The sequence below is a fragment of the Mirounga angustirostris genome, unplaced genomic scaffold, assembly GCF_029215605.1.
Source record: "Mirounga angustirostris isolate CCGP_5_RB_7025 unplaced genomic scaffold, mMirAng1.0.hap1 SCAF_3, whole genome shotgun sequence".
NCBI classification, from domain to species: domain Eukaryota; kingdom Metazoa; phylum Chordata; class Mammalia; order Carnivora; family Phocidae; genus Mirounga; species Mirounga angustirostris.
The window spans coordinates 181,210,601-181,230,432 of NW_026991711.1; the positions used below are offsets into that span (position 1 = coordinate 181,210,601).

At 44.4% G+C, this 19,832-nt stretch overlaps 1 protein-coding gene across 1 annotated transcript in view; it reads right to left on the bottom strand.

Moving 5' to 3' along the window:
* Positions 1 to 19,832, bottom strand: part of WDFY1 (WD repeat and FYVE domain containing 1) — a 49,088-nt gene that overhangs the window by 18,772 nt on the left and 10,484 nt on the right. Inside the window, exons 2-4 of the mRNA XM_064587148.1 lie at positions 13,540 to 13,607; positions 7,643 to 7,716; positions 1,717 to 1,771 (exon numbers count right to left, since the gene is read on the bottom strand). Of these exons, the coding sequence (XP_064443218.1) occupies positions 1,717 to 1,771; positions 7,643 to 7,716; positions 13,540 to 13,607 (197 nt within the window). The remainder of the gene's footprint in view (positions 1 to 1,716; positions 1,772 to 7,642; positions 7,717 to 13,539; positions 13,608 to 19,832) is intronic.

The window sequence follows — 19,832 nt, forward strand, 5'->3', positions numbered from 1 at the left end:
GGACAGAAAGGGAAGTCTGCGCCCTGCACGAAGAAATGGGACCTTCCGAATCAAGACTGAGCCTCACCTTCTCCAGCTGCTTGGCCTGGAGACTCACGGTCTGAACAGTCGTACCACAGAAACGCCTGTCCCCTGTGAGCAGCTTTCAGATAAACTGCCCTACCCCACCTCACCACCACAGGCTTCCCGGCCGCCCTGTCTCCCTACCTGGTGGACAATCAGAAGCTGCAGGTCACTAAAGACTGATGCTCAAGGGGGATTCCAATAACTGATCAAAGACCAGGCCTTTTTTTTTTTTTGCTATACTCGAGAGAACATTTTTACTGTGCTCTTACTATCAATACGTTCCATATGGAAAGCAGTAGTCTTTTCTTAAAAGAGCAATGTTTTTTTATAGTCTATCACTTTAGTACTTTGACCTTTTAGAAAACACTGGCATTGTAAGGGCGCTTGGGTGGCTCAGTCGGTTAAACAGCGGACTCCTGGTCTTGGCTCAGGCTGTGATCTCAAGGTCGTGAGATGGAGCCCGGGCTGGGGAAGTGAGAAGTCCTCTTCTCTCCCTCTGCCCCCTCCCACCCTGCTCGCACATCGCTCTCTCCAAAATAAATACATAAATCTTAAAACACTGGCATTGTAAACAAGAGAACTTCAATTTTCCGAAATTAAAAAAAATAGTGTAAGCATTTTGTTTCTGGAACAATTTGTGTGTAACTTTTTATTATTTATAAAGACAAAGTATTTGTAGAGTTCTGTATTCCAAAATAATAGCTGAGAATGAGGAAGGTATTCTATTACCTAACTCCTGAAATGTCTGCATTTCCAGGCTGACTGCAAGCCACACCAGGACCCTGTCTACTTCATCTAGTACAGGACCTGGCATGCAGCAGGCGTTTAATAAACACCAGTCTGATGAATGAAGTCAGAGGCTAGGCAGAGAAGTTTCTGACCTTGCTCTCAGCTGTATAGGTTGCTTTGGAAGAACCAAGGGACTCTTTCTTATAAATTAATTAGAAAATACTACAACTCTGTAGGTATATGGGTAAAATCATGAACAGACATTCACCAAACATAACAAATGATCGACATTAAGCAAAGCTTAAATAATTTATAAATTGACTATTTTGACTATCAAACAGGCAAAAAAAACATTTGTAAGAGCAATGTTGGACAGACTGGATGACCAAATACTCTCAACCACCACTCATGGGACTGTAAAAATTCACAGTAATGCTGGGAAGAAGTTTGTAAAATAAATCTAGAGCATTAAAAAACTTTTTAATGTTTGACCCAGTTACTCCACTTTTAGGAATCTGTCTGACACAGAAGCAACCAGGGTTACAGGATTAGAGTCAGAGTCAAGGACACGTACACACATATGTATGTATATATGAAATATACACTCACAGATATATATACATTGTCATATATGTTAGTGTGTGTTACCAAAAAATGGAAGCAGCACATACGCTCAAAAATAAAATGGTTAAATTACATCTGATAATGCACCCAATGGAATAGTATACAAAAATTTAAACATTGATAAGCAGGAAAAGGATGGTAAATAACTGAAGAGTTGGCAGCATCCTATATAACTGGGGGAAACATATCCACAAAGTTAACGTGAAGACCTAATTTTGATCATGAGACAGTGTTCTCATTTTGTGTGTGTCTACCTACATGCATGTGTATGCAAGTACGTGTGTGTATTATAATTACCTGGGTAGGTCTTGATAAAGTTCATTTTATTAAAATCTTCAGAAACGTGAAATTCCTAAAAGTAAACACATGCAATAAGAAAACAGTTACGGTTTTAAAAACAGGAACTTAACTTTCAAAACAAAGTAAAATCCAAGACTAGCTATCACCAGACGAGGACCTTGAGATTAGCTATAAAATAATAATAATATGGACCCTCAGTTTGTTTTTCAGACTCCACAGTCACTCAAGGGAGACCTGGGTGTTATACGCAAACAATGAATCATGGAACACTACATCAAAAACTAACAATGTAACGTATGGTGATTAACACAATAATTAAAAAAAATAAATGAAGGGCTAAAAAAAAGAGTAATATGGGATGGCTTCTTTCATCAGACTTGTCCTCAGGCCACGATTTCTTCTGGGGACCAGACCGAATAAAGTTGCTGCAGACCAGCACAGCATTTTTGCTCAGTTCTTCCCCCACAAGCCCAAGCTTTGTAGTCCCTTTCCTTCTACTATAAAGGAGGGATCTTGTTAATTTTGCTCTCTTGGTTACACTGAGTATTCCTCAAGATGATACACATAAAGCAAAACTGCAAAGACCCTGTTACAAATAGGGTTCTCAGCTACAGTGAAAATAAGGCATTGGGAATCTCAGCAATGTAAAGGCGAAAATATACATATGTCATATAGAAAACACACAAAAAAGGGAAATTTACAGATTGTGAGTGGTTTGCTTCTTTTAATATTCTTGTATTTACAAAATTTTTATAGACTATGTAATACTTTATAAGTAGGAAAAAATAAAAGTATATGCTTTTTAATGAAAAAATCAGCTTCAGCATAAAACCAAGAAGACAAAACTCTAAAGAAAACGCACTAAATTCTATTGATCAATGCTAACTGGTAAGTTCTTAAGGCTCTAAAAAACATGGACATTATGAATTGTTAAACACACACACACACACACACACAGGAATACTGATTCCTTGCTCTCCATCCTGGTATTGCATAGTACAAATATGTATCAGTATATATGTGTGTATATATATGTATTAATATATATTGACTGTGTGTGTATACATATATACACATATATACATATTGGGGACAGTATAAATATAGCAGTATATATATCATTGTATATATACTGATCTGTTTTGGGTGGAAAATCAAAGATCAATTGCTGACGAACGATACACCGGATTTACATTGCCCCTTTGCACTGAAGAGCTATGAATTTTTATATGCTGTCCTATAATCACAGAGTCTACCCTTGACTCGGGAGCCACAAGTAGGGTCCCTAGAGAAATAAAGTGTGCAACCACTGGACAAACTGCTTCTTGGCTTCTGGTTATATATGTGCATGCACATCACCATGATATTCCTATAAAATTTCCAGAAGGAGAAAGACGAGGACACTTGCATCTACTACTACCACGGTATTTATAACAGTCCCAGGCTGATGGCAAAGAGCTGGGCGAGCCCAACCCTGCATCTGTCACCATCCGCCTACTGCTGAGTGAACTGCTTGGGCACAGAGCCTATCCTTTCCACTGGCTTTTTCCTTCCTGGCACTTAAACACACTCAAGGCTTCTTAGCCTTTAACTTCAGAAACAAAACAAGCAGAAAACAACACAACTCTTTTAGCAGTTCTACGACTTTCCTCAGCTCCTTCTCTAAAGATCAGCCCACATTGACGACCCACTGCACACACGCCACCATCACGGCAGGAAAAGGGCTGCCCTCGCTTAGCACCAGCTGCTAAGTGCCGCTCCCAAGGTCCTTTTCCAGGCCTGACCTCATCCTCTCCCTGCTGCCCCTGACACTGTGACTCACCCCCACGTGAAACTCACTGCCTCTCCGGCTTCCGTGGCCCAGCGTCCTGGCTGGCTCTCCTCCCACTGCCCATTCTGCCTCCGTCTCCCCCATGGGCTCCCAGTCTCTGAATTTCCCTTAAATACTGATATTCCTAGGGAGGGTAACCTTGGCTCTCTGCTCCTCTCAGTCTATCTGCTCTCCCTAGTTGAGGCCAACCACTGCTGCAGTTTTCACGGACTTCTGCATTCAGAGAACTCCCAACCCCTATTCCAGACCAAACCCTGAGGTTCAGGCCCATGTACCCAACTGTCAATATTGACCTCGTCACCTTTCCCTCTACATCACATCTTCTCTGTCTTAGAGCATAGCTGACCACTCACCACCACCATCCTGCTAAAACTCTAGAAGCCATCTTCACACTGTTCTCTACAAAACACCCACATCCAACTAGACATCAAGTCTGCTTCCCAGAAAGCTCTCAAAGCCAACACCTCTTCTCCAACACTACCCCAGCGTTTCACAGTGTCCCACTGGGAGTCCTGAAACAGACTCTTAACTGGGACGCCTCAGTTTCAGCCTTGTCCCCCCAAACTCCACACACTGGCACACTAAGCTCACAAAAACAGAAACCCAACCATTCTGTCGTCCCCCGCCTAATGCTCTTCAATGGCTCCCCCCTAATGCACTTGACCCTAAGGTTCACTGTTGAGAGAGGTCACTGACCTCTCTTGTTGACCCATGAGCTGGGCCCTGGCAGTCAGCCGTCAAGAGGCTCCTCAACCCTTCCCCGTCTTTGGCATGTGTGTCCCACTTGCCTTCCCTGTTCCAGAGGCTGCCCCAAGCACATAGCCTTGACAGTGATGTGGTGTTGGGGCCATCTGGACGATATACATGACTGAACCCAGCTAAGGCCTCTATATAAACTTTTAAGACTCTGGTGGGTGGGGGCAGAGATTTACTCATCTTGCAGCTACTCAAGACAAACTTCATATATAAGCTCCCTTGCTCATTAAACCTCCCACTCAGCAATCTGGAGTGGACTGCCTCTTTCTTCGGTCTCTCCCTGCCCTCCGAGTTTGGGGGCTGGTTTCAGATTTCACCTGGGAAGCTCCCAAGGTTGTGAGCCAACATTCACCTGGAAGACTTGCTAAAATACTGACTCCCAGACCCCCCACCAAGGGATTCTGAAGCTGTGGGTCTGGCGTGGAACCAGAGAACACGTATCCCATTTAGTTCCCTAAATGATGCGTAGGAGTATGTAAGTTGGGGTAACTTGCTTACAGGATATAGTCAGCTCCTTAACACACACAGAAGGATCATGATTTCCCCTTCTCCCTGGTGGGCTTCCCCACTAACCCCACTCCTAAATGCTGTTATTCAGGACACAGGCCTGGGCCCTGTCTCCTCTCATTCATGTGAATGGCTGTAAACACAACCATTCTTACAGCTTAACAAATACCCTACATGCTGATGACCCCCCTGCCCAGGCTCCCACTGGGCCGTGGACTTGTGTATCCAATGCTGACTTCCCACGGCCACTGGTTAGCCCCCTGGTCTCTCAAGTGTACAGTTAGTTGGTTGGTCCCTTGTTGTCCCCTTTCCTTCCAAATGCCCCTTCCCCACACATTCCCAAGTCTTCCTCCTCTCAGTAAATGATACCACTGTGCACCCAGTTACTCAAGCCAGAAAGCTGGCCATCACCCAACTTCTTCTTCTTCCTCCCCTCCGCACGCCCAACCTTTCCCCAATGCACCTCACCAATCAATCTGCTTTTGTCCACTCTCGCTATCACCACCCTTTCATCCAGGTGGCCACAACAGCCTGACTATCCAGCTTCCACTCCCGCTGCTCCCTCCCCCGTAATGATCCATTCTGCACCGAGCACTGGCCAGAGGGATCTTTTAAAGGTGTAAATTCTATCATGTCACTCGCCTGTTGAAAACCCTGTAAGAGCTTCCCACAGCGTCTACAACTAACCTTAAAACACTACCCAGACCTTCCAGGCCCGGCATGACCTGGCTCCAGCCCGCATCTCTCCTCACCCCTCGGCCCCTCCCCGGCGTTCAGCACCATCCAGCATGATAACCTCCACCGAAGTCTCAAACACACAGAGATGTTCCCACCTCGAGTCTTCACGTGGACATTCACTTCTGGAAAACCTACTCTGGTTCTGCTTGGCCGACTCCTTCCCACCCTCCAGGTCTTAGCTGAAATGTCATGGAGCAGCCCTCCCGATAACCCTGTTCAGTGGGGCCGCAAACCCCTCTGGATGGTCTTGCTCACTGCACCTGTTCACGTCTCCACAGCGCTTACCACAACTTGCAACTTGATGCTTATTTACCTGTGTATTATCTGAACTTCCCGCTAGACCGTAAGCACCCCCCAACCCCACCAGCCCAGCAGGACCGCATCTACTTTCTTCTCCACTGGCACTCTGCTCAACACGTAGAGCTGAAGACCGACTCAAATGCAAGGCGTTCCGTGACCCACTCTCGCTGCCTCTTCAGCTGTGGGTGTGTGATGCGCTTCACTGCTGTTCCCTGCACACAGCCCCCCGCCTCCTTGGCGTCTGGAGGTCCTTCTCCACCTGCCCCGCCCGGTGAGCTCCTTGCCATCCTCTAGGACTTGGCACGTTAGTAAGCCTGCGCGAGCCCTCTCCAGATGCTCTGCCTGGAGGACCGTGTGCACACTCACAGCAATTTCTGCCCTCTGTGGGGCTGTACTTACTACGTCATCTTACACTTACTGGACCCCACTAGCGAAGTCTCATTCTTACTGTTTCTATTCTGTAAAGCAGTGCTACTCGGTGTGGTCTGCAGATGGCTGGTCCCAATGAGAAGGGGAAATAGGCAGTGAGTGTTCAGCAACCTTTATAGCAATTTCATATTGTTATGACACCCAAGGATGAAATCTGTGGACTTTCTCATCCAACAATGTAGTATTAAAAACATCAATCCAGCAAGCTAAACCCACAGCAAACAGAAGGAAGAAAATAATAAAATTAGAGTTGAAATAAATAAGCACAGAATAGGAAAAACAAAAGAAAAAAACCAATGAAACCAAAACTGGTTCTTTGAAAAGATGGATGCAACTGAAATGCTGGAGTGACAAACAGCGCGAGGGCTCAAACCGCTAACTTCAGGAATGACGGGAGACCGGACTCCCGACCTTACAGAAACACAAAGGGTCGTGAAGGGCTACTACGCCCATATCACAGTATACCACTCCAGCACAGAAAGGAACGAGGTGCTAATTCAAGCTACAACATAGATGAACCTTGGAAACGTCATGCTAAGTGAAAGAAGCCAGACATAAAAGGCAACACACATTATGTGATTCTGTTCACATAAAATGTCTAAAATAGGCAAATCTCTGGGCTCGGAAAGTAGATTAGTGATTGCCAGGAGTTGGGAGAAGGGGGAGTGAGGGCTGATTGCTAATGGGTATGGGTTTCTTGGGGGGGGGGTGATGATAATGTTCTGGAATTAGAGAATGTTAATGTTTGTATAACCTGTGAATATACTACAAACCCAGTGAATTGCATTACCTTAAAATGGTGAGTTTTATGTGAATTACATCTCCATTAAGAAAACATACATATTCACACACCCACACAATTAGACCCACAAAAATACCTACCAATCTGTAATAAACTGAACTTTTAAATATCTGGTCTTTCACCAGAGTTAGAGAAGCACTGCCTTAAAGAGTTATAGGAGTTGTTGGCTGAATGACTAGTCACTGACCTTGTTCTCCTTCCCCCTCCATTGTTACTTACACTTACACATATACACACACATACACAACGTGCGCATGCGAGCACCCACAGGCTCTCCACTGTGCCCTCCCTGCCCAAGCTAACCCCTCATGGTTCAAGGACGAGGCTGCTGCAGACCATATATTCACTGTATGAAGGCTGAACACCAAACCATCAATCATGAAAGCATTCTGAGCTCCATGACTGGTTTAAAAATAAGCACAAATTAAAATTAATCTAATTAATTAAAAAATTAAACATTTTTTATGCCAATCAGGCATTCACTTTTCTTTATTTAAACTGTCCAACAGGCATGAACACAGGGTGGTCAATATAACGAATACACTCTGAAAACTACCTACCATTACGGCTCCATTATCCTGGCCCACAAATATTCGTCTGCTATCATGATGGTAAGCCATAGCAGAGCAGGGAGCTGCCAGAAAGACAAAGACCATATTACAAGCAAACCTAAGCATTCTAAGTCATCGTTCAAAATACATTATTATACAATTTAAGTTTAAAAAAGAGGGCAAGAATGTTTTTTAGAAAATAATGATGTAATTAACAAGTCAGGAAACGACAGATGTTGGTGGGGATGCGGAGAAAGGGGAACCCTCCTACACTCTTGGTGGGAATGCAAGCTGGTGCATCCACTCTGGAAAACAGCATGGAGGTTCCTCAAAAAGTTGAAAATAGAGCTACCCTACGACCCAGCAACTGCACTACTGGGTACTTACCCCAAAGATACAAATGTAGTGATCCGAAGGGGCACCTGCACCCCAACGTTTATAGCAGCAATGCCCACAATAGCCAAACTACGGAAAGAGCCAAGATGTCCATCAACAGATGAACGGATAAAGAAGGTGTGGTGTATATATATACATACACACACAATGCAATATTATGCAGCCATAAAAAAACCCGAAATCTTGCCATTTGCAACGACGTGGATAGAACTAGAGGGTGTTATTCTAAGCAAAGTAAGTCAATCAGAGAAAGACATGTATCATATGACCTCACTGATATGAGGAATTCTTAATCTTAGGAAACAAACTGAGGGTTGCTGGAGTGGTGGGGGGTGGGAGGGATGGGGTGGCTGGGTGATAGACATTGGGGAGGGTATGTGCTATGGTGAGCACTTTGAATTGTGTAAGACTGTTGAATCACAGACCTGTACCTCTGAAACAAATAATACAATATATGTTAAAAAAAAAAGAAGAAGAAGAAGAAGATAGTAGGAAGGGAAAAATGAAGGGGGGGGAATCGGAGGGGGAGATGAACCATGAGAGACTATGGACTCTGAGAAACAAACTGAGGGTTCTAGAGGGGAGGGGGTTGGAGGGATGGGTTAGCCTGGTGATGGGTATTAAAGAGGGCACATTCTGCATGGAGCACTGGGTGTTCTACGCAAACAATGAATCATGGAACACTACATCAAAAACTAATGATGTAATGTATGGTGATTAACATAACATAATAAAATTTTAAAAAATAATGATGTAAATGGAAAATGTTACTGACGTTCTTTCTTTTAGTTTAAAATTCCAATTCAAAAAATGTTCTACATTATTTTTATGACTTTGAGGGAAGCAAGCCAGCATGAAGTCTCATCTGGTTGAAACTCCTACCTGTAGGCTGCAGAGCATGGGGGCCAGTGCTTAGAATGAGTAATCTGTTACCCAAACTCAGGAGGCCATCCTGCCCCGACTCCTCTTCCCCCTCACAGGTAACAGAGTGGCTGGAATCTGTAGAAAAGGAGTTCCCAGCACCAGAATTCCCATTCGACCGTACATGCGAGCAAGCTAGGAAAGCCACTTTGGGATTACGTGTTCTCTTCCAATGGTGAGGAAAGGCTCCCTTTCCCATGACATACACAACCTCAGTTTGTAGTAAGCAGAGTTGTGAGGTGTATACACGCATGTTTCTTTGTCCACAGCAGTATTATGTGCCTGGAATAGTACCTGCTTCCTCTCGTGTTCATATCCCCTTCCAGGTTCTACCTGTCTTTCTTCCAGAAAGCTTGGGCCAGAGTTTCAGAAAGGAGAAACTCTAGATCATCTCCTTCTGCTAAAAATTAGAATTAAAGTGATTTGGAAAATGGAACATGTGGAAAAAGAAATATTTGGGTTCATTTCAGCCTAAAGAAGTTTGACTATGGGAGAACCACAACAAGGGAATACATACTGTGAAACAAACAAACTTGAGTTTACTTTAAGGTAACACTTCTTCTAAAAAAGTAAAAGAAAAAAATCTCGTAAATGCCGTTACCATTTGAAAACAGTTTAAAGTTTTCTCTCTACAAAGGGCTGATATTTTCCACTGAAGGATGAAAGTAAACTAATGCTGGACCGCACCTGAAGGCAAAGACACAGCGAGCTGCGTGATCAGGTTATGGAAAGAGGTTTTTCTCGGGTGCATTCAGAGAACTACCCCGCTGGTAGGGAGGTGCTGCAGGGTCTGCACACAAAACAATCACACGTGACTGAAGCCTGGACCCCCTCACCCACCACACTGAAGTGGGAGACTATAAAGAATGATCGAGGGGCGTCTGGGTGGCTCAGGCGGTTGAGCATCTGACTGTTGACTTCGGCTCAGGTCATGATCTCAGATCGTGAGATCAAGCCCCGCGGCAGGCTCTATGCTGGGTGTGTAGCCTGCTTAAGATTCTCTCTCTCCCTCTCCCTCTGCCTCTCTTTCTCTCTCTCTAAAAAAGAATGATCGAGTTTAAGAATTATAATCACAAAGGTGTATGTATCTTCTTCATATAAAGTACTCTTCAATAACCATCATAAAATTATCTTTGGCAAATCAAACATGCGTTGGTGATTTCTGATTCATCGTCACCATTTCTGCTTACTTTTAGGTTGGTACAAAAATCTTAATGCTTTAGTTTTCAGCTTCTTTTCAATTCTTTTTATGTCCAACCCTGTAACAAACTATCCATAAATATGTAACATGCTCTCGTGTAAAATTTACAATGTGCTGAGTAGTTTTATGAGGCTAGAGAATTCCCACATTTAAAAAAGAGAAAAAAGAGAAAAAAAAAAAAAAGCTTCCCTAATTTATTTGCTCTGTATGTAAAGATGTCCTGGGTTTTTTTTCCTAGAAAGGAAGCTTCTAATGAGATAAGCAGTATTAATTAAAAAAAAAAAAAAATTGGATATTCATAGTTTTATAAACACGTAAAACACAAATCATCTTTCAAATCAGCGGCCTTTTAAAAAGGCATCATCGCAATCCAAAATCATACGCTTCAAACTCGAGTTTTGTAAATAAAGGTATTTCTGTTTTTTTGGAATACAGCCAGGCTGCTTCACTTATGTACTGTTTATGGTTGCTTTCGCGCTACGACAGCAGAGTTGAGTGGCTGCCACAGAGACTGTTTGGCCCACAGCGTCTAGATATTTACAGGCTGGCCCTTTGCAGAGAACACTGGTGGGCAGCCCAGTTCTGGAATCCAATGGGCATGGACCGAATTCCCACCACAAGCAACTGACTCAACCCCTCTGCCATTAGTTTTCTCACTTACCAAATGGTGGAAAAATCATCTACCTTGTACAGCTGTGTGATTTCATAAAGTGGTATTACCAAAAAATAGGCATGAGTCACAGAGTAGATTACAGAAACTAGGAGTTACCATTCTTCTTCAGCTAAAGCAGATTCTGAAAGTTATTTTTGTTACGTGAGGCAAAGTTATGAAACAACTGGATCGCACAGAGCAATACACTAAGGTCTGGCTTATTGATCACTCTGTTAGGTCACAAGGAAAAGTTAAAACTGGTGGACAGTCACTAAAATGTCCTCAACTGGATAATCTGTAGACAGTTTTTAGAACAAGACACTTCTCATATTTTGAATTCGGTTTTCAATTAAAAGTCATTGTAGAGCAGTCATTTCTCATAATTTCATTCATTCTGTTCTCTGCAGGCAGTGTTCTTACAGTCTCCTCAGTGGTGTAGTTCCAGACAGAACTGTAAGGCACAGTAAAGAAGCATCTGGAAGCAACAAGTTGAGTACGTCTAGGTGCAAACACGTGGGTGTCGGCCACCCGCAACGATGCTATGCCTGTTCTTTCCAGTTGTTGCCGGTCCTTCCAGACACAGCCTTCCGGGAACTGCTTCCAGGGGGTACGTTTAAGCCAAGTTAGCAACTGCTAGGGAGGGCAACTGAGAGCCAAAGCCACGAGCTCAAGACCTAAAAGCCAAGGAAGAGTGCACACTTCTGCTAAATTTGAGGAGAGAAAGTCCACAGCTGTACTAACTCTCTGGGCTAAATACAAACTGAGGAGTAAGTAAACTAAAAATAGGACAAAATCCATCTCAGTCTCTATTCCAGGGAGCAGGAACTCCAAGGTTGAGGATGCAAGGACGTGAAGCTATGCCCGAAACGTGAGGTGTGGAGGAAGGGAGGGGAAGGAGGAAGAAGAGCAACAGCGTGAACAAGACTGTCCACAAAGATGACAAAACACCCCCCCAGCACTAGCAGGACTTCCTCAGGCCGCTGCTACTTCCAGCGGGGAGACCCATCCCTGGGCCACTGGAAGTAAGGAATCATCCATCTGAGAGATGCTCTGCCCTGCTCCGAAACAACCAAAGTTTGATTTGAAAATTTATTCAGCGGGCTCTCTGAGTACACAGACTAAGACACCGGGTCGTCGTCACTGAGAGTGAGTAAGCAAGGTTATGCGCCCCGTCTGCACGGACGCGGGCAGCAGGAGGGGCGACTGCCTGGCACCAAATGTCATGGGTAGGTTTTCAGGGAGGCTTCTCAGAGGGTACATGCTGTAGAACCGTATGGCTCCTTTTGTAATAGTTATCTTCACAGCAGTAGTCCACAGAGTCTTCATGTTCGTTGCTTAACCACCAAGACAGGCAAGGTGAGCAGCCTGCACAAGCTGTCCGGGCAAGGCAGGAAAAATCCAGCTCCTGATTGACTCCTAAATTTTTCTGAATGTGATCACAGGATCCGAACAGTGCATGCACACCGGAACAGATGTACGAAGGAGAAAGCGCCAGCCGAGAAAGGAGGCACTCAGAAGAACGACCCAGACTGACTACTCGGAATATGCTGAAAAATTGGCTGTTCTGGGTTTGTAACACACTCTACTGCCTCTGGACTAACTCTTGAGAAGGCTGGGAACGCTGTCAACAGTGTCTACAACGACCAGCAAGAGTTCTTCCTCGGAGGACCTGACCATGGTCTTCAGAAGGAACAAAGCATCAGGCAGGCCCCAGCGCCTCTTTTCTCCTCCTCAGGGGTCCTCTGAATACTGAAACCCTTAGTTGAGGAAAATTCCTCATTAAGGACCAACACCACACGAGGGAGTGAGCAGAGCTATGGTGCCTTCCATGTGGCTATTTGGGGTAGCAGGACCCAACCCCAGGGTGGGCCCGTGGGGCATCCAGGCCTCCGTCCAGGGCTTTCTTTTCAAGAGAGGAGGAGGAGAAGGGGGGGCAGGGACGGATGGGGGGGCTGTCACATCCGCACGAAGGGCTGGAACTTATAATTTAGGTCACTGCCTCCCAGGGTTCTTTTAAAATCTCAATGCAAAAGCTTTATCTTCTAGATTTATTTTGTGAACATATTTAACTATTGAGAAAATTCTCTATGTAGAACGCGTTATACTTTGGACCCAATCTCTCAATCTCTCAGTAGTACCCGGAAGTTTGTGAAAAGGTTGGGCAGAAGGCTGGTTATGAGGGCATGGGAGTACAGGGCTCTTTTTTAGTGTCAGCCTCAGCCACCGCCAGGTATACAGTCATTATGAATACAGGTTGGCAAAATAAAAACAAAGGAAAACCTGGGGGCAGTGAGGCACGCCCCTCCCCCTGCCTCTTCCCTTTTTTTTCAGTTTTGCTCAAGTCAGCTTCAGTTAAGCCAGCAGACCTGACTTCCTTTGCCAAAGAAAAGTTTTCCTGCAGTTTAGCACAGCCTGTTGGAGTATTAGGCAACTAAGAAACCCATTTTGAAATATAGTAGCACACTTTTAGAAAAAATATTTTATTAATTTATTTACTGGGGGGCAGGGCAGAGGGAGAGAGAGAATCTCAAGCAGACTCCCCGCTGAGCATGGAGCCCCATTTGGGCTCGATCGCACAACTCTGAGATCACGACCTGAGCCGAAATCAAGTCAGACAATTAACTGACAGGCACCCAGATGCCCCTCTCGTAGCACTTTTTAATCAGGCATTTTGAAATTTGAATCACCAAAGGCATTAGACATACGCCCCTCAAGTGGAACAGCTCAGCTACTCACAGGCCATGGTGTGGTAAATGCTGGGCCAGTACTGCCCACTGTCTCTTTTCAGCCATACTCGGATGGTTCTGTGGAGAAAAGAAAAGAATGAAAGAGGAGTCTTTAGCAATTTCATCTTGTTTGTGCTCCAGGGAAACGTAACTATTTACTTTATTTTCAATCCCATTTCCCAACTGACCTTATAACATTAATCAATTGGACCAACTGGAGAAATACAGCAGTGCCCACAGGCACAGCACATAGTACGTTCCATACAGGCCGGGCACACGTGTGCACCCACACGCCCCATATCTAGCTGCAAATCTATGACCATTTATGGCAAGTTATGTGGTAGCTATGAGTCAGAATTTCAAATAATTTTAAAAATATGGAAAATCTTATTATATAAAGATACACAAAGAAAACTGCTGCTTTTCTTAATAAAAAGCAAACTATGCAAACTTGGTCGCCTGCCATCTGAGCCGAACGAGGGAAGCAGAAGACACCAACGGGAAGACAATGCTTCTGGAGGACCGGGAGAGATGTGCGTAGAAAGCAGCGCCCACACCGCTGCTGGCTCCCGATAATTCCCGGCCTTCCTGCCCCCGGGAGGAAATCATCCCACGCCAGGTCTCCAGGCCTCTCCTTTCATCAGAACCCACACGGGGAGATGAGGAAATCCTGCACACAGGCAGGAAAATGGCAAATGACCAAAATAGCCAAAGTTTCATATGCTGGCTTATCATGTCCGGAGAACAATAAGGAACACTGGGGCTCTTCCTCCTCTGCTCGCAGAAGCTCCTCACAGCTCCGGGCCCCTTCCTCCTCCGAATGCCGGGGACACTCCCTGCCTCTCCCCGCACAGGCTCACTCTGCCCCTGCGCTGCGTCCCAACCACCCCACTGCCCCTTCCTGTCAGCTCTGTCACAGTCACGCTAGGATTTCTACCAGCAACGCGGATCCTGGCACACAGTTGGCACTGATCAAATGTCTGCACCTTAAACTAAAATACATAAGACTAAATGTTGACACTATGTGTCTCCATTTTGTTTGACATTCAAGACAAGTGTGACTAGTCTATGAGGATAAATATCAGAATGGTGGTGCTTCTGGGGGAGGAAGACAGAATGTAAAGGGATATGCTGGAGCTTTCGGGGTAATGATAAGGCTCTGGGGAGTTGGTTTCATGAGTACCCGCATTCGTCAGGAGTTGCCCAACTGTAATTCAGATCCATACAGATTACTGTATATAATTAGCCTGCAATAAAGAAAGACTAGATGTTGACCTTCATTCATCCAAATAAGTAAGAGGACCTAGCAGCACAGTGGGCAAATTACTACTTTGTATATGAACTGGATACAGGCCTCAGCGTAGGAGAATCCATGTGTACAACACGCCATCTTCCAGCCGCTGCTGATTGGTCACAACTGAGCCTTTGCCAACTTTCTCCACATCCCACCCCTGATCACAACCGGCTAGACCAGAAATGGGCATCTGATCCTAGCTGGATCAATCAGCTCCTCCCTTGGGAAATCAGAAACAGAGAGAGAGAAAAATAGATCAGTATCTCTAATAGTTGAAATGGCTGCTTCTTGTCATATGTTTTCCAATTTAGACTGCAGAATGTTGCACATCGAAAAAGGGAAAGAATGAAGTCAACCGATTAAAAGAAGCAGAAGCAAGCTAAAGAGGGTCCAGGTGAGAGTCCCCTATGCCCAAGACGGAGCTATTTCCCTAGTCTGGGGTTCTGTGAGGCAAACACCACAGCATCCTTACCAGAAACACTCTCAATAGCTTAAGTCAGCCTGAGTTATTTTTGTTGCTGGCAATCAAGCAGGTACTAATACAGGACATCTGATGACACCAAGAATACCAAACAGTTTCTTCAGTTGAGCATCATTAAACAAGCTCCTATGTGATGAGGTTCACAAGGCAAGATAAATAGGCAGACTTTCTTTCAAGGTACCTGTATTGTGACAGTAAGTTCTAAAAGTCTAAGTTCACATCCAAAATTAAACGAGAGAGGGAGAGCAGAATAAATCATGTAGGAAGGGACCTTTAATGTTTATAGTTTGTAATTCCACATCCTCGTGGATGCCCAGGCAGCTCAAAGGACGATTCCGTGGCACATGGTCTTCCCTCGTGGAAGAAGAGCAATACTCAGTAACAGAGAAGTTGGCCGTTGAGTGGGAAACCCTAAAGCTTATCTCTGCCATCCAATCGTCTAACCTCGAAAAGCCTAATTTTTATTTCATGAAGTTCAGAATGATATTTAAAATAGCCCCAGGTCAACATGGAAACTACCCAGACACCAGCATTTGGGAACACACAATTACTTCCTTTGGAGGACAAACATCAGTATTACAATTTGGTCTGCGCCCAGCTGACCTACTGCGCACCAGCTGCCATAGCAGCTGGAACTGGCAGGACTTAGATTATCTCACATGATGTTTCGTGTGAAAATCGATTACATCCAGACTGAGAGAAGACCGTCCATGCTTGAGAATCAAGTTCCAAAACAGGCACTTGACCTTGATAGTCAGCTCTACCTCTCTGTATTCACATCTTCTATCTGGAGTTCTGTCCCTTCTCCTTTCAAGCCATGCTCTTTCCCTTCCTTCCACAACAATGCTGAAATCTCCCATTTCCAAGATTAAATCAAAACAACATTAAGTTTAACACCTAACTCCAGTACTACCAAGAACCTACGTATTAAACAAAGTTGTATAATTTCTACTAAGTAATATAAGACTTTGTTTTGTATTGTGTTTTGTTTTTTTTTTTTTTTTTAAGATTTTATTTATTTATTTGACAGAGAGAGAGACACAGTGAGAGAGGGAACACAAGCAGGGGGAGTGGGAGAGGGAGAAGCAGACTTCCTGCCGATGCGGGACTCGATCCCAGGACCCTGGGATCATGACCTGAGCCGAAGGCAGACGCTTAACGACTGAGCCACCCAGGCGCCCCTTGTACTGTGTTTAGAATGTGTCTCAATTGGGTAATAAATGGTTGTAAAAATAGGCTTAAATTGGGCTGCTTATTAAAAAAAATCAACAAATTCAAGAGCTCAAAAAAATTTACTATTCAGTAAATTGGAAGTAAAATCTAAAGTTGAAAGCAACACAGTAATACAGTTTAGTAACATTTACAGGACAAAACTACTAAAAACTCTAGCATGTTATTAACAGACCATATAATCACTGAGTGTCAAGATCAGATTGTTTTATTTCTACAAAAACCACAATATTTTCTGCCTAACTGAATGTCTCAGCCACTCTCTCTGAGTTAAATTAAAATATCACAGCTTAACTTTTCCTTTAATATTTTGACAAGTTTACACCCACTCACCTAAACTCATTTTATGCTTTGCTTGCTGCTTATTCTAGCCATTTTTTTATGGATGGGTTTTCTTTGAGATTCCAAGAGCATGCCAATCTGAAAAAAAAAGTCTTTCCTTAAAACCAAGACCTCAGAAACATGTTCACCTTTGCCAGGTTCTATTTTTAAGTTATTTTAAAACAACAGTCTGATATTTTTCCAAAAGGTACTTGGAAAGGAAATGTGTCATTTCTTTCAGAGGCTACATAAAATCTTTTCAGAGTTCTCCATGCTACCATTACCTATACCAATCTCCTCTTGCCCTCGTAGTTAGAGAAGCCTGGGCTTACATATAGCTGCAGTTATTTTCCATGGGTAGGTGAGAGAAGGTATTTCTATGTAAGATGGTAATGTTGTATATGCATCACCACACTGGATGCCCACCACTACCATCACTTTATTTGTCTGTCATTCTTCAGCTAGGTGGATGATCCAGTTATTTTCCAGATAAAGGAGAAGCCAAAGTTGGACTGTATTTTTTTTTTTTTAAGATTTTATTTATTTATTTGAGACAGAGAGAATGAGACAGAGAGAGAGAGCACATGAGAGGGGGGAGGGTCAGAGGGAGAAGCAGACCCCCTGCCGAGCAGGGAGCCCGATGCGGGACTCGATCCCGGGACTCCAGGATCATGACCTGAGCCGAAGGCAGTCGCTTAACCGACTGAGCCACCCAGGCGCCCCTAAATAAAATCTTTTAAAAAAATAAAATAAAATGTGATTTCTTTTTTTTAATATTTTATTTTATTTTATTTTATTAAGATATTTTTATTTATTTGCGAGAGAGAGAATGAGAGACAGAGCACATGAGAGGGGGGAGGGTCAGAGGGAGAAGCAGACTCCCCGCCGAGCAGGGAGCCCGACGAGGGACTCGATCCCGGGACTCCAGGATCATGACCTGAGCCGAAGGCAGTCGCTTAACCGACTGAGCCACCCAGGCGCCCCTAAATAAAATCTTTTAAAAAAATAAAATAAAATGTGATTTCTTTTTTTTAATATTTTATTTTATTTTATTTTTTTAAGATATTTTTATTTATTTGCGAGAGAGAGAATGAGAGACAGAGAGCATGAGAGGAGGGAGGGTCAGAGGGAGAAGCAGACTCCCTGCCGAGCAGGGAGCCCGACGCGGGACTCGATCCCGGGACTCCAGGATCATGACCTGAGCTGAAGGCAGTCGCTTAACCGACTGAGCCACCCAGGCGCCCAGGGATAAGTCACTTCTTAAAAGAATATTGCAGTGAATGGATCAGTAAGAGAGGAATCTTTTTTTTTTTTTTTTAAAGATTTTATTTATTTATTTGAGAGAGAGAATGAGATAGAGAGAGCATGAGAGGGAGGAGGGTCAGAGGGAGAAGCAGACTCCCCGCCGAGCAGGGAGCCCGATGCGGGACTCGATCCCGGGACTCCAGGATCATGACCTGAGCCGAAGGCAGTCGCCCAACCAACTGAGCCACCCAGGCGCCCAGGGACTGTATTTTTTTAAGTATTTCAGACTGCAACGTGTTTAAAGTGTATCGCTGCGCAGGGCTCAGCAAATGAACAATCGAAAACAATAACAAAATGCCATTTCTAGGGCTCTCATAATTTTCTGGCAGCACTGTAAATCAGAACTAACTCTCTGGCAAGAATTTGTTTCACGTACCGAGAAAAACATTTCCTGCCTAATACGGCTGCTGCTACTAATAGAATGACAACAACAAAGTGATTGAGGAATTCCACGCTTGGCAACTGATTCTGAGGAAATTATTTAATATGAAAAAAAAGAACTACACATTACAAAAAAGTTCCTATGAGCATTATTCAGAGGAGTAAAAATTGGGGGGAAATGTTAAATAATGAAATGGGTTAATGGCATATTAATTCAATAGCTCATGCAGTCATTACAAATAGTTCTGCAAATCATGGGTTCAGATAAGCCATTGAATTAGTATGCTTACGCAGTCATTACAAATAGTTGCAAAGACCATGAATCCATGAGAAAATGTTTATGAAATGTTAATTTTTTTGTAAACCGATGTATCTAACTACTGTAATTGGGCTGAGAAGGCTGGGCAGGACAGGTAGGAGAGGAGAAGGAACACACCTGTAAAGCAGACGAGGCCTTCAGCTCCTGGGCTGGGGGGTCGGTCCTGGAGCCTTGAGACTCAGAGAACTGCAGGGTCCCCAACCTCCACTCAGTAAGCAGAAGAACAAACCAACAATTGAACAATTCCTCACGAGTCCTGAGGCACTCAAGGATGTATCTGTTCAACTCAAGGCAGCTATCTAAATGTGAAGACTGGGGGCACCTGGGTGGCTCAGTCGGTTAAGGGGCTACCTTCGGCTCAGGTCATGACCTCCAGGTCCCGGGATCAAGCCCCACGTCAGGATCCCTGCTCAGTGGGGAGTCTGCTTCTCCTTCTACCCCTCACCCCACTCGTGCTCTCTCTCTTTCAATGAATTAAGTAAGTAAATAAATAAATGTGAAGATTGTGCACTCCCTAAGACTGTGTCTGGTAAATCATTCCCAACAAAAGCAAACAAGGCTGAGGAGTAAAACAGGCCTTGGGTCGAAGCCCCAGTGTACATGCAGGCTCCATAATCAGAGGCAATTCCAAGTAGGCTGCAGCCACTTCTCTTTAGAAAGGGAGAGCCTAAGAGGCTCTGGTCACCCCTCACTGAGAGCTCTCCTTCTGAGGTTGGTACGGTCTTCAACAGAAGCTCCTGCCACGGGTGAGGCCTTGAAGTCTGGAGCTGGTCGTGCCCCCATCAAGTCTGGTCAGGGATCTGATGCATCCATGGAGGTCAGTGCAGAGGGCCAAGAACACGCAGAGCTAACAAGGAGACACGGACCCACAGACTGAAACTCAAGGGCTGGAGGCGATGGCTGGAGAGAACCTTGAGAATGTCACCCCCCAGGAGAAGTGAATAGGGGGCAGGTAAAGGAATCAGATGCAGA